Genomic DNA, 15,027 nt, shown 5'->3' with positions numbered 1-15,027 from the left:
TCTCAAATTACATTATGAATACTTTTCTTGTTTGATTGAGTGAATCAACTGAGACTAGAGCACCCATTCCAGATTTGTCAGAGGGGTGAGCTATTTGCCAATACCACAATAAATAAAGTTCATTGAAAAAAATGTTCATTATCAATTGCCCTACACATTAAAAAAAAAAAAAATGGAAGTTACACTTTAAGTCCTGTAGAACCGCTTTAAGGTATGAAAAAAAAAATTAAGAGAAAAATGAGCTTCAAAAAATCCAGTTTAATCTATGTAGTGAAGTGTGGCTTTAGATATGCAAATGTTTAAAAGTTCGTGAAATAAAAAGACCATTGTGAACATTCAGGTTTTAATGTAGACAATACTCTGCTAAGAAAAATCTATTAAATATGTTTTTTTTCCAATGATTAATAAAAAAAATGAAATGGTCAAGTCTTCTTCACATCGCCAGCCTTCATCAAAGCTTTAATTGCACGAGCTCTCATTTCTAACTCCAACAGTTCAAGCTGCTGAGCTGAAGGCTGAATGTCCTCAGGGAGCACAGCAACGGGGACGGTAGGAGCAACTTCTTCCACTGGCTCAGCCAGACCCAAAATCTCATTCACACTTTTCTCAATATCCATCACAAGGTCATCAGGTTGTCCTGTGGCCTTATTACCAGTTGCAATGGGTGTCTCATGGATGCGATCTTCACAGCTTGCCCCTTCTATGTCGCTGTCATATGTATCAGCATTAATGCTGAGAGCATCATAATCTTCTCCCTTACCTGAATAAAAAGATAACATCACAAAAAAAAGAATGGTGAACTCAGAAAAAAGTAAATTACAGTTCCAGTATGGCTGGAAAAAAAAAAACTATGTCCATCAATTTCAACCAAGGGATAGAAAATATGACTGAAGGAAAGCAGTGTGCAAAACTGGAATTTTATACATTTTTATAAGTGTTTTAAACAACAGTCAGTCAAGGTAAATGTCCATCTGATGTTAAACATAAGCGTTTAAGTGTTTAACAGGTGCCACCAAGACAAAAAATTTTATTGGATGCCTCTATTTGGAATAGTGCAGGTGCGGAACTATTTCATAAAAAAATAAAATAAAAAGTACCCTTGATGGATATGGGCCTGATGGTGGCTAGAAGACATTTTTTTGCCTCCCTCCGGTACAAGCTCATAGAATGACCTCCTCTATGACGCCCATAAGCCCTAAAAGGGCATATGGATGGAAGTTGTCTTCATGAGACAGCCTCTTTATAGTGTTTTTTTTTTCTTCAGAATTTATAAATAACCTATACAAAGTAAACTTTAATATTCCCATATCTTATTGTATGTGTTGCCTTCACAACCAGTACTTGGACCTCATTGATAAACAATAAGGACCTAGGACCAGTGATACGGGATGCTGACCTAATTGATATACAAGTATGTAAAAGAGACGCAGTGATGTCCCCCAGAGTATGGGGACGAGCGATCGATAATACCACCGCTCTCCCCCCCCCCCCCCCCCCCCCCCATACTGAATTGTTGTTTCTCGCCAGCAGATCGAGTTTACATAGCATGATTTGCTGTCGGGAAACAAGGATTTTTGTGCTGCACTAACGATCCAATTACTATGAACGCTCGTTAGCGATTATCTTTTCAATTCTCGGCCTGTGTCAAGGCCCTTTAACTATGAGCAGCAACATCTCATTTGTCAGCATGGTTGTTAGGTGTGGGTGTTATCTAGTAAATCGCCAGCAAAATAAAAGAGGCTCACTGCCATCGTGTAACAGAGAGGAACATGGGAAGCAAATAAAGTGCAACACAGGAGGCTGTAGACCAAGGTGAAAAACAACCATTGAGGCAGAGAAACTGGAAAGAGGGATTATCTTACCGGTAATCCATTTTTCACAAACCCATAACGGCACCCTGGGGAGACCTCCCACAACTGGACAGGAAAACCCGGAGAAAAGCGGGAGATCACCTCTCTACACTGCAGTACTTGAGTCCTCTCACCATGGATAATGATGTCCATTTAGATATCTAAAGAACATTTGTTTAAATTTTGTTTTTTGCTTATGTGAACAACGCAAAAAAGAACGTGAATAATAAAGAAAGAGGGAGGAAAAGAATGTCAGGGTGCTGTCATGGGTTTGAGGAAACTGGCTTACTGGTAACAGATATCCCTCTTTTATCCTTCACCATATAAACTAGAACTCTTAGGACCTGAACTGAGGTGTGAAGAGGGTTGTCCCATGGGGAGGTGCAAAACAAACTAAAAATAACCCTCCCTAAAAACAATCTACAGCATCATCTGATTTTTGCGCAATCAGTAATCTAAATCAAGCCAATAATACAAAAGCAAATGTTCTTTTATTCAATGTTGTCCCCATGTCAACAATTATGTTTAGGGAATAAGTTAACTCCTATCCACAGTACTGGGGATAACTATTAGATTGGTTGTTGATCCTAGTGTTTGGGCCCCACTGATCACGAGAACAAGTACCCTCGGAAGCCCATAAATGGAGCAGCCGGTAGAGCACGTGCCCTGCCATCTCCATTCATCTCACAGAGACCGCAGAGTACAGAGCTTGTCTATTTCTGGAACTCCCAAAGAGATGAAGGGAGTGTCTGTTTGCAATATACAGGGTACAATAATACAGGGTACTCGTTCTTATGATCAGTGGGGGGTCCCAGAGGTAGGACTCCCCCACTGATCTAATAGCTATCCCCTATCCTATGGATAGGGAATAACTTACCAACCAGAATACCCCTTTAAACCATTTTTTTTACTCACTGACAGCAAACATCCTACTTAAAATGTAAAACACTGCTGCATCCTATATCAAGGAGCAGGGAAGATGAAATGGGATATTATATTATATAGAGAATATGATTTCATTCTTTTCTGTGGAGCATAAAAACATACTTGTCCAAAAGAAGAAGTGGAGACAGTTGACGTGTACGACAGTATAAACTTTCTAAACATGAATAGTCTTAATGAAATGTGGTTTAATACATCAAATAGACATTTTTGTCATCTCCCCTCAGCTCTGTAAGATGCTTATGGAAGACATGGTCTACATGCAGGTGATGAGCATCCTGATTATTCACAGAAATTATTCCGCCCTTTGTTGGCTCTTTAATATATCAAAGTATACATTATAATATTAAACTTCAGTAACATATAATCATTAGCTCATAAATCAGGATAACTTTCATAATCCTGGCAAAATCAGCATAGAAGTCGCGTCACAGTAACATTGCAAATAATAAGCTGCGCTTGTTTGCCTCCGTCCTCCTATGTACTAAATGCTCTACTTTTAATTATGTATAGTAAAACATCATCCCCATCACCAATCTGCAAATTTTTGCATAAAATGCCAGCTATTTATTCAGAAATTATGACATTTTCTGATTGGTAAGAAGTTTCCAGACATTCTGGGCCATTCTTACATAGAAACATAGAATGTGTCGGCAGATAAGAACCATTTGGCCCATCCAGTCTGCCCAATATACTAAATACTATGGATAGCCCCTGGCCCTATCTTATATGAAGGATGGCCTTATGCCTATCCATGCATGCTTAAACTCCTCCACTGTATTTGCAGCTGCCACTTCTGCAGGAAGGCTATTCCATGCATCCCTACTCTCTCAGTAAAGTAATACTTCCTGATATTACTTTTAAACCTTTGCCCCTCTAATTTAAAACTATGTCCTCTTGTAGCAGTTTTTCTTCTTTTAAATATTCTCTCCTCTTTTACCTTGTTGATTCCCTTTATGTATTTAAAAGTTTCTATCATATCCCCTCTGTCTCGTCTTTCTTCCAAGCTATACATGTTAAGGTCCTTTAATCTTTCCTGGTAAGTTTTATCCTGCAATCCATGTACCAGTTTAGTAGCTCTTCTCTGAACTCTCTCCAAAGTATCAATATCCTTCTGGAGATATGGTCTCCAGTACTGAGCACAATACTCCAAATTATGTCTCACTAGTGCTCTGTAGAGCGGCATGAGCACCTCCCTCTTTCTACTGGTAATTCCTCTCCCTATACAAGATTTTTCTGAAATTCAGAAATCTTCTGAATTTTTTAGTCCCACTGTATCATTTTGTCCTTTCCTTACTACTGCCTGATGTGAAAAGCCTTTCTTTAAACCTTTTTCAAGAACATCAGCACTTTTGTGAACTAGAAATTGCAAATACCTAATGCGGATTTGGTAAGAACACAAGAATTTGAATAATTACATCCATTCATGAAATATTTTCAGAAATAGCCGGCTAAAAGTCTATTTCTATCTGCCGAAATCCAGGATCGAACCAGGGACCTTTAGATCTTCAGTCTAACGCTCTCCCAACTGAGCTATTTCGGCCAGCTCCGAAGTCTGGAATAATAAATGTTAATTTACTCCGGAGCCATCTTCTAAAGGGGAAGCCAGCCTTGAAGGTATGTCCATGTGGGATTGGTGAGATGTAGGGCTGCAGCTATGGACTATTTTCGTAATCGAGTGTTCTACCGATTAATCTGATTGAGTACTCGAATAACAAAAAACTAATTTAAAGAACGTTTTTCTTTATAAAAACTCATTAGGATCCCTGTGCCATCAGGTCTCCCCCCCCCCCCCCCCTCTAGGACGGAACTCAATACCGGAAAAGAATAACACTAGTGTGAAAGTACCCTTAAGCCATATACTATTCACAGGACAACAAAGCAGGCAAGCTACTTGCACATAAGATCTAACAAAAAGCAGTAAAATCAACGATGCCCTTTCTAAAAAAAACTGTCTACTAAAGCCCACTTACACTCACCTAAAGAATTATTAGGAACACCTGTTCTATTTCTCATTAATGCAATTATCTAGTCAACCAATCACATGGCAGTTGCTTCAATGCATGTAGGGTTGTGGTCCTGGTCAAGACAATCTACTGAACTCCAAACTGAATGTCAGAATGGTAAAGAAAGGTGATTTAAGCAATTTTGAGCGTGGCATGGTTGTTGGTGCCAGACGGGCCGGTCTGAGTATTTCACATTTTGCTCAGTTACTGGGATTTTCACACACAACCATTTCTAGAGTTTACAAAGAATGGTGTGAAAAGGGAAAAACATCCAGTATGCGGCAGTCCTGTGGGCAAAAATGCCTTGTGGATGTGTTGAAGGAAGTGTTATATTTAAATATATATGTATATATGCCCTGACATATATACATGTATATTGGCCCTTGACTGTGGGCCCGTCCAGATGGGACCAGGGGATATACATGGAAATGTATGTAGGCCTCCTTGACAGGCATACATCTCTATGTATATATATATATATATATATGTATGGATGGGCTTATTGTCACGTGTGGGTGTATGCATATTTGTGGATGTGCCCCAAACATCCATGATTGTGCATATACTTATAATATAACTGTATATATGTATATGTATGTGTATGGATGTGCCCCAAGCATCCATACACATATAGTATAGGAACCAGACGTGCCGCCCCCCCCCTCATGCATCCCTGCAGGGGATGAGAAGGTCTCCAGATGGCTGGACAATTATGTCCAGCCTCTGGTGACCTCAAAAGGCATGGGATCAATAGAGATCCGATGCCTTTTGGTATTTAACTATCCCCAACCGTTGGGGATAGTTAACATAACAGAGAGAGGAACAAACGTCCCTCCCTCTGTTATCTGCACACCTCCGGCGCGATAATTATCGCACCGCATGGTATGCAGATGCGCTACAGGCGGAGGATCAAAGGAACCCTCCGCCTGGAAGCGCGCTCGGGATGCGCGGGCCGGCGCGGTGACGTCATATCACCGCGCCGGCCCACGTGTTCTGGCCGGCGGCGCGCACGTGCACGTCCGGACGTGCTGCCTCGGGAGCGAGCGCCGCCAAACTTAAATAGTCAGGCGGCGCTACGCTGAGGCACTTCTGTACAGAGCCCCAGCCGGAGAGGATCATCCCTGGACGAACGAGCAACCCCTGGACAACGAGCATTATACCTAAGTACCCCTCTGATACCCCCCTATTACTATATACCCCATTACTCCTTATATACCCCACTACGCTCACCCTCACTGTATACCCCATTACTCTCACTCCCTATATACCCCACTATATACCCCACTACTCTCACTCCCTATATACCCCACTATATACCCCACTACTCTCACTCCCTATATACCCCACTACTCTCACTCCCTATATACCCCACTATATACCCCACTACTCTCACTCCCTATATACCCCACTACTCTATATACCCCACTACTCTCACTCCCTATATACCCCACTATATACCCCCCTACTATATACCCCACTACTCTCACTCACTATAACCCTACCCTATATACCCCTGGTATATACCCCTGGTAACCTTACCCTATATACCCCTGGTAACCCTAACCCTACCCTATATACCCCTGGTAACCCTACCCTATATACCCCTGGTACCCTACCCTATATACCCCTGGTAACCCTAACCTATATACCCCTGGTACCCTACCCCTTATTACCCCTGATAATCCAACACCCCTAGTAATCCCTTCCCTGATTTACCCTAATCACCTCCCGCGGTATATTTATGCTTTATGGTTGGCTTACACTCTAGTAAGACCACCGTCAACCTTCGTCTACCCCATAGGGATAGTTTATAGTACTAGGTGGGTGGGCTGTTAATATTGAATGTGTGTATCGTATAGTTAGTTTGTGGGTGGAATTGGGACTGTGTAGTGTAGTTGAGTACTGTATATCTAGTGCTGTATTGTAAATGTATTGCGTAGTGTATTGTTAATAAATACTGTTATATTTGTATCCGTCGGTAACGTGTAGTTATTGGCGATAGTTAGTTAGTAAGGCGCATGCAGCTAGTGTAGCGATCAGTGTAAGGCATAGTGAAGGTATTGTTATTATTATATAAAGGTATAAATAGGCGGAGTTATCAATAGACGGCTCCTCCTATTTATGAATATTAAGTATCAATATTTGCATAAATATTGGTGAGTAATATTCCCCCTTTTACATTGGCGAGCCAGGCCCACTGCTAAGAATTTGTTTTCTGTGTTTGGTTTTGGCGAAAAGAATCGCTTACGCTGTGAACTAGTCAGGCGGGAGGGACGCGGTCAGTGGATTCTGAGCGTCCATTGCCTGATAGTTCGTATAGGTAAAGCGGTTTGTTCAATCAGAACCAGACACAGAGCAATCTCTACAGCAGAGAATCTAAAATCTTTTCTGATTTTCTGTATTAATTTTTTCTGATTCCCTTACACGCCCACTGGAGAGAAGTCATCACCTACACCACTGAAGAGAGAACCGTCGTCATTGAAGTCGAACATAAGTCGTCTGCTGGTCGGGGAGAAGGCGTTCCGAATATTGAAGGACCTCCTCCACGCAGCAACACAGCACAACAAACGACACCAATGAAGATGGCCTCTCGTCAAAAAGTAAGTATGAACTTCGCCACACTGCAACACCTCAGCAAACATAGCACATACAACCCCATCATTCCCACCACCTACAAATCCACTGAGCTGCTATGGTCCACTTTATTGGACCAGGCATACGCTCATGACAAACTCTGCATTAATCGCAGCATGTTTAAAAAAAACCAAAAAACGGCTCCAAATGTTAGCCAAATTGGTTCACACCTTTGAGGATATCATTTGGAAGCCGGAACATCTGGAAACACTTAACAGCACGGCAAAGGCAGAGGAAGTTTCCAACACTGCAAACTTCCACTGCAATTGTTGTGTTGAGAACATTAAACAGTTACACACATTACAAACACAACTACAAGAGAAATCCAGTGTACGGTCGAGAGGGGCAGGGAAATTTGCGTGTTAGAGTCTAGACTCTCGGACAAGGAGAGTTTCTACTCTGACATGGATAAGGAACTGCTCAGACTGTACACTGAGATAAACCAGTTCAGGAACAATACGGTATCTATGGATAACATGATTGTTCAACTCGAGAGGACCTGGCTGCAAAAAACGCAAACCATTGCGGATTTGCAGCAGGTCATCTCGAATCTGTCACGGCCTGGTGCTAACAGTATGGTGCCCACGAAACAGGTTTGTGTTTCGGAAACGGCACAGGGGGAGATAGCGGCGACAGCGCCAAGATCTTCCACGGATCAAACATCCGATACAGTAGACACTAGGGGACAGGTGGAACGGACGCTACAATTCACCCACACACCCAGGGAGAATAGTAGCAACCGATCCCAGGAACAGGGCAACGATTGGAGAGAGGAAAGTGGTTGGCCATTTACCACTTCCAATCCGCCAACGCGTCCGGAAAGACAGGAAGATTTTTATCCTAACCATTCCAGTATGGAAAGGATAAACTTCCTGTTACGGATCTGCAAGGAGATCCCAAAATACGATCCCAGTGTAGATCCGTTTACTTCATGTGATATCTTCGAGGGTCACTGTAACAAGTATTCAGTGGCTCACGAATATCGCATGGAGTTATTCAAGTTATGGTTACCTACACACCTAAACCAAAGGTATGAGGTAACGGGGAGGACGCAACCCATGAATGGACAGTTTTATGACAAGGAGGAACGTCTCTCCATACTCATGAGACTGGCAACGGGCCATTGGGACGTCACTCCGGATATCCTGTCCAAGTTCAAACCCACTATACATGACGAACCTCTGTCTATGTGTAGTCGGTTTGAAGCAATGTACAGAAGGGTTACGAAAGATCACGGTATTGGAATTCCACAGGGTATGATACGTATGTTTGTGGAAAAATTTCCATACCTTGACACTGCAATCCGGTTGAGTGCAGCTAGGGAGCCATCCCTCACGGATGCTGCTATGATTATTGAGCAGTGCAGACAGGATACACTGCTCAATAAGAAATCCGTCAAAGTGACGGAGCGTGCGCCTGTACACGATACATCTCAAGATGAACGGGTACAGCACACAAAAGGGAACTCGGCTATTCGCCCCACAGCCCCGCCATTGGAAAGGATGGGAGGCATTCGATGCTTCCTATGTTTACAATACGGGCACATAAAGAGGAATTGTCCACAATGGTCACGTAACAACCGGACAAATCCTGAGAGAACAGGCAATAATAACGGTTTCAAGATGAAACCTAATTATGCCAAACCAGTGGGGGAATATCTGGGACATTCACAGGTCCAGACACCAAAACGTGTGGCTGTTGTGAATGACCCAGCGCGTTCGGTAATGAGTGTGGAATCCCTGGAATCCACACGAAGGGTTCATAGCAAGAACCCACAAGTGGCAGTATGTACCTCACAGGTACCTACTGGGAGTCTGGTAGAAATTGATTGAAGATCAGGGATCCCTAAAGATCTGGCGCCAGTATGTCCCATCATACTGGATTCTTCAGGGAGACCCCACATAAAGGCCAAAATCAAAAATCAGGACGCCGAAATCATGCTTGACACTGGTGCGGAAATTTCCATTACCAATGTCAAACATGATTTACATCCCAACAGCCCTCAGTGTGTGGTGATCGGATTTGATCACCAACAAGGGGGGGTGAGGGCCCACAGAATAGAAGAAGTAATTGTCCAGATTACCAGTCACACGACCCTTAGGATCCCCATGTGGTATTACCCCGGTTCTGACAACATTATTGGAACCGACGTAATGACACAAAATGGGTGGATCTTAGATCTGGCAAATAGTATTGTATGGAAGGGTCCCAGACAATCCAAGGTGTTTGTCATCCAACGCCAGTTTCTGGGACCACCATTGCCAACAATAGATGACTCTACTGAAGTACTTGAACACAAATGGCCTGATATCTCACATAATCCAGACCTTGAGGCTATTGTGTATGAGTACCCCGATCTGTGGGCCCAGGGAAAAAACGATTGTGGCAGACTGATTGGTGTTCAGGTGGACATACAGGGTCCCGACCCTCCACCTCAACGCCAATACCGCTTTCCGCCAGAAGCCACCCATTCAATTTTGGACACCGTCCAAGAATTAAAAACTAGGGGGGGTGGTCATAGAGGGCAATTCTAAATGCAACAATGCCCTCTGGCCAGTAAAGAAAAAGGACACCAATGCATGGAGGCTCACCATAGACCTCCGGGTCCTCAACAAATACACCCCAATGTCCGCTCCAGTGGTGGCACAGACTCCTGACATCATGGCCAGAATAAGCGGCAAAAGTCGCATATTCTCAACCATAGATGTTGCCAATGGGTTCTTCTCAATTGAACTCACTGAAAACTGTAGGTACAAATTTGCCTTTACAGTAGGGGACAAACAGTACATGTTCGGTGTACTCCCCCAGGGGTTCCACAGTAGTCCCACGTATTTCCACCAGGCATTGGCGGCCGTTCTGAGTGTATTCTCACGGCCGGAATGCCTTCTGCAATACGTGGATGACCTGCTCTTACACACAGAAACCATAGAAGAACACTTGGTTCTGTTAAAAGAACTATTGGGACTCCTGGCCAAGTCAGGACTCAAGCTGAGTCCCCACAAGGCAAATTTGGCCAGAACAGAGGTAACTTTCCTTGGAGTCCAAATTTCTTTTGGAGCCAAAGGAATCGTGGCAGCCAGAGTGGAAGCCATGGTAAAGTTACCTAGACCGGGCACTCTACAAGATTTGAGAAAATTCCTGGGAGTTGCTAATTTTATGAGGGAGTTCATAGAGGATTTTGCTGCCAAAGCAAAACCCCTCTATGAACTCCTCAGAGGAGAAGACCCCTCAATCAAAGGTTGGTCTGATGCACAGGAAGGGGCCTTTTCTACTTTGAAAAGGGACCTCTCCTCTGCCCCTGTATTGGCCACTCCCCATCCTGAAGGGGAAATAGCCATACAGGCGCATGCAGGGACGGAGTCTATCTCAGCGGTCCTCCTACAGCAGATAGGGTATGACACTAGACCGCTGGGATACTTCTCCAGGTTACTTTCGCCTGTTGAACGAGGGTTCGATGAGTGTGCCAAACAACTGGCAGCCATACACTATGCCGTCAAAACCACTGAGCATATTGTAGGCTTCAGGCCCCTCACTTTACAGACTCCACACTCTCCATTGGCCCTCTTGCTCCGTGATACACTCCCTGGAGTCTCCCAACAGAGATTCGGGAGGTGGATTATGGATCTCAGTGGCCGGAGTCTGCAGGTGAACCACAAAGCCAAGTATGTTCTGTCCCAGTTATTGAACCTAACTGGCACCGAACATGACTGTGGCCAACCAGCGCATATCAACGCGCCACAAATTTTCAGGACCGATAAACATCCAGAAGACAGAGTCATCTTTGTGGATGGCTCTCGATTTTTCATGGATGGGACCTATGTCACAGGTTTTGCTGTGCTGGATGAGACCACAGGTACCCAGAATCTGGTCAAGTTACCAGGTCACATGTCGGCACAGCGGGCGGAACTGGAGGCGGTCAAGGAAGCCTTGCTTCTTCAACCCCCAGGGAAACGAACTATATATAGCGACAGTTCATATGTAGTTCGTTCTCTCACCCTGCACCTGGACACATGGAAAAGACGAGGATTTGTGGATAGCCAAAACAAACCTCTGGCTCATTTGTCGGTCCTGAAAGAACTTTGGGAATGGGGCATGGCACACACGGCGGAAGCAGCCATCATAAAAATCCCTGCGCATCAGAAAGGGGATGAGCCTTTGACGTTGGGTAACAACAAGGCGGATGAATTGGCCAAACTAGCGGCAGTGTCTGGGATCCTTCAGGAAACAGACACTGAGCCGTTACCAGCCTACCAGATTGCAGTTCGTACCAACCTGAGTAAAGGCCCGGTGTCATTTGAGGAGGAACAAGCAAAAGATCCTCTTCTAATGACACACCTCACATCTCCACAGCATCCCTGGTCAATACAGCAGGGGATCCTGTGTTACGATACCGGTACACAGCAACTTCCTCTTCCCGTGGTTCCACAGCATCTGCAAGCAGAGCTAACCAGATTGAACCACCAACTGTTTGGACACCTGGGCCGGGATAAACTCTTGTCTCTCCTGAGAGACAAATTATACTGGCCGGGAATGTCCAACACAGTAGAGGAAGTAACACAACAGTGCCTGGTTTGTGCTCAGGTTAACCCAAGGGCGTCAGCCCTGAAGCCGGTGTTGCAGCGAGTTCCTCCTGCAGATGGTCCATGGTCCGCACTACAAATAGATTTTATAGGACCTTTACCAACAGGAAGTCGTAACTATCGTTACGCACTGGTGGTAGTGGATGTCTTCTCTAAGTGGGTAGAAGCCATCCCCACGGTTAATGATTCGGCTACAACCACTGCCCGTGTTCTCTGGGAACAGGTTCTGTCACGATGGGGTATCCCCAGATTGATAGAGTCGGACAGAGGGACCCATTTCACGGGTAAGGTAATGAAAGCACTTTGTGGTCTTTTAGATATAAAGCAAAGGTTTCACGTGCCTTACCACCCTCAGTCTGCGGGCATCGTGGAGCGGATGAACCGGACCATAAAAACACGACTTTCTAAAGCACTACTGGAGAAAGGTTCCTCATGGGTAACCTCTCTGCCAGCCGTGCTAATGGGAATCCGAGCTACCGAGGCTACTAGTACCGGTATCACCCCATTTGAACTAATGACCGGACGCAAAATGCCCCTATGCCTACCCAATGAACCCCTAGTGTCAGAACCAGTGAAGAACGCCATCGCCAGAGACCTGTTTCTCCAACAGGTACAACTAAACCTGAAGGAGTTATTGCCTCATGCAGCGATACGGCTACACAGACCGTATCTACAGGGGGAAACGCCAATGCCCTCTGTAGGAGAGCTAGTGATGGTGAAAACTTCCGTCGGGCCGGCCCCTGGGATGCAAACTGGGAAGGACCCTATCAGGTCCTTGAAGTAATGGGTGACACCATGCTAAAGGTGCAAAGGCCGATGACGACCAAGAAAAAGTCACGTAGGCGACAGGGAGTTTTATGGATCCATATCGACCAGGCCAAAGCCACCCGAGCCTCCCCAACTCAATAACATGAACCCTCACAGAGTTGGGTGACCGGGGGGGAGGGGGGGGTGTTTTGGTGGGGTCGAAGGTGGATCCATGAAGCTAATTACATTCACATTGAATTAACAGATCACGGGAGGGAGACTCACCAAGGTTACGACTAGCCTGAAAAGATATAGAAATCCTCTGAACATGGCATATCCCGAACTTGTGGTACTGGTGGTAAGCATGATGATGGCAGGTTCAACCTCTTTGGGGGAGGGCCTGGGAGTTAATATAGATATGGCTGACATATCTATGAATAAACCCGGCCTTTTAATGGTGGAATGTTTGGAGGGCAAAATCCTGACACCATACGAGAACTTTTCATTTACACCAGGACAGTGGTATCTGTATGGTTTCCAGAGGGAGAGTTTTGCCCAAGGTGTAATTCAACATTATACCCCTGTGGAGAATGTGTCTGCCATACAACATGATTTACATGCACTCTGCCTCAAAGAATTCAGACATTTTCGGGACTCTGACCCTACTCCTATGAGATCCTTAAGATGGGTGTCTAAGGACCCTCACTTACATCCTTACAAACAAGTGGAAGCCAACACTACCACAGTGTTGTGTACCAAGGAGGGGGTTCTGAGTCCCGAGGATGTCACGGGTGCAGAGTATAGTGGCTGGTATATCCTTAAAGCTACCTTCATAAGGAGGGATAGCCAAGATGGGCTGAGGGTAAGGACATATTTTGACAGACCCATTCCGGTAAAGGGCACCCTAAAAGCTTATTGTATGTTAAGAGATTCCCAGATGATTATCACTAGGGAATCCAGTTATGTTCAAGGACATGTGTCCACAGATTACATACGAACCAGTATAGTGATGCTAAAGTTAAACTGCAGTAACTCTGGCCAGGCCTTATGGAATGACCAGAGTGGTCCGGTAAAACTGGAAGGCTTTTACCGAGCCACCGTTTTAAAAGTACGGACAGATGCCAAGGATCCCAGGTATGCTCAGTTAAAGGGATCTCCATCCATACGGTCCTTTATGATCACCATCATGAGAGACAATTGTGTTCAGGAGGTGACTGGATATTATTTCGTCACCTATGCCCACTGGGAACAAGATACCCAGATGGTAACCTTGGACACTAATCCCTGGAGTTGGGATTTAGTGTGCAATGGGGTGGATACCCCTACAGTGGATGTATGGATGGACGGTACCCCTATGAATGAGGAATACCGGGGTAGGTATGTGTCTTCCGATTGGAAAGACCCCAGTGGCAGGGATATTAACTTTGACATCAATATAGATGGTTCGTTTAGATGGCCTTTTTGCGAGGCAGTAGATGAAGGGTGCTGGACATTTACACAATGGGCCTATCTGTCTAAATCCAAACCCGTAGGAAAACTAGTGCTACAGGTTGGAGAAAATGACCAATGGTATCCGTTCAGAGGTAGAGGGCAAGTTTGTGTAACGGTGGTAAGGATCCCCTATGAAGCGACAGGTCTACAACCTGTAAAAATGCATTTAGACTCTTGCAACGCCCCTATCCATCAATTGGCAGATCCTATAGCTCCTCAACTGTCCTCCCCATGGAAGATCATCACGGGGACAAAATTCGTCCTATTTACTTGGAGAATTTCTGTAGATGACTTCCGAGTCGACCAGTGGGATCACAGATGTGGGGAGTTTGTGAGGAACCAAATTGACATGATAAGAGGTTGGATAGAGGCAGGGCAAGAGGTAAGAAAAGACGATCTCATACATAGAAATCACCGGGAAAGAAGAGATCTGATAGCCATGGGACTAGGCGGAGGTGCATTGGGAGTGGGCGCCCTGAACACTATGGATATGGAAGTCCTGAGAGGTAAACTTGGGGATGTTGCGCGACACGCCGGAGAAGGATTCGAGACCCAGCTTGATGTAAACCACGTCTTAGAGGGTTTGCAGCATTCGCACATAGATGCCACTACCTCCCTATCTTCTGCTTTACGAGAGAAGTTTAGAAGGTTAGTTGTGGGTCTCTTGGAAGAACAGGATAGAGCTCAGCTCGCTCTGGCGTGTACGCAGGTCCAGAGTGAACTCTCAGGCAACCTTAAACATATTGTATCATCATTGTACGGCGGCCACTTCCCATT

At 44.9% G+C, this 15,027-nt stretch overlaps 1 protein-coding gene and 1 non-coding gene across 3 annotated transcripts in view; both read right to left on the bottom strand.

The window, feature by feature from the left end:
• Positions 1-326: 326 nt before the first annotated feature.
• The window catches only part of CAAP1 (caspase activity and apoptosis inhibitor 1), a 64,842-nt gene continuing 50,141 nt past the window's right edge, over positions 327-15,027 (bottom strand). For both annotated transcript variants that reach the window (XM_040417184.1, XM_040417185.1), the window contains exon 6: positions 327-760. In XM_040417184.1, coding sequence (XP_040273118.1) covers positions 423-760 — 338 coding nt within the window. In that variant the 3' untranslated portion in view covers positions 327-422. The remainder of the gene's footprint in view (positions 761-15,027) is intronic.
• On the bottom strand, positions 4,263-4,335 carry TRNAF-GAA. Its single transcript has one exon. It is a non-coding gene; the product is annotated as a tRNA-Phe (tRNA).

The sequence above is a fragment of the Bufo bufo genome, chromosome 2, assembly GCF_905171765.1.
Source record: "Bufo bufo chromosome 2, aBufBuf1.1, whole genome shotgun sequence".
Classification (NCBI taxonomy): Eukaryota; Metazoa; Chordata; class Amphibia; order Anura; family Bufonidae; genus Bufo; species Bufo bufo.
This window is presented reverse-complemented; position numbering and strand designations above follow the sequence as displayed.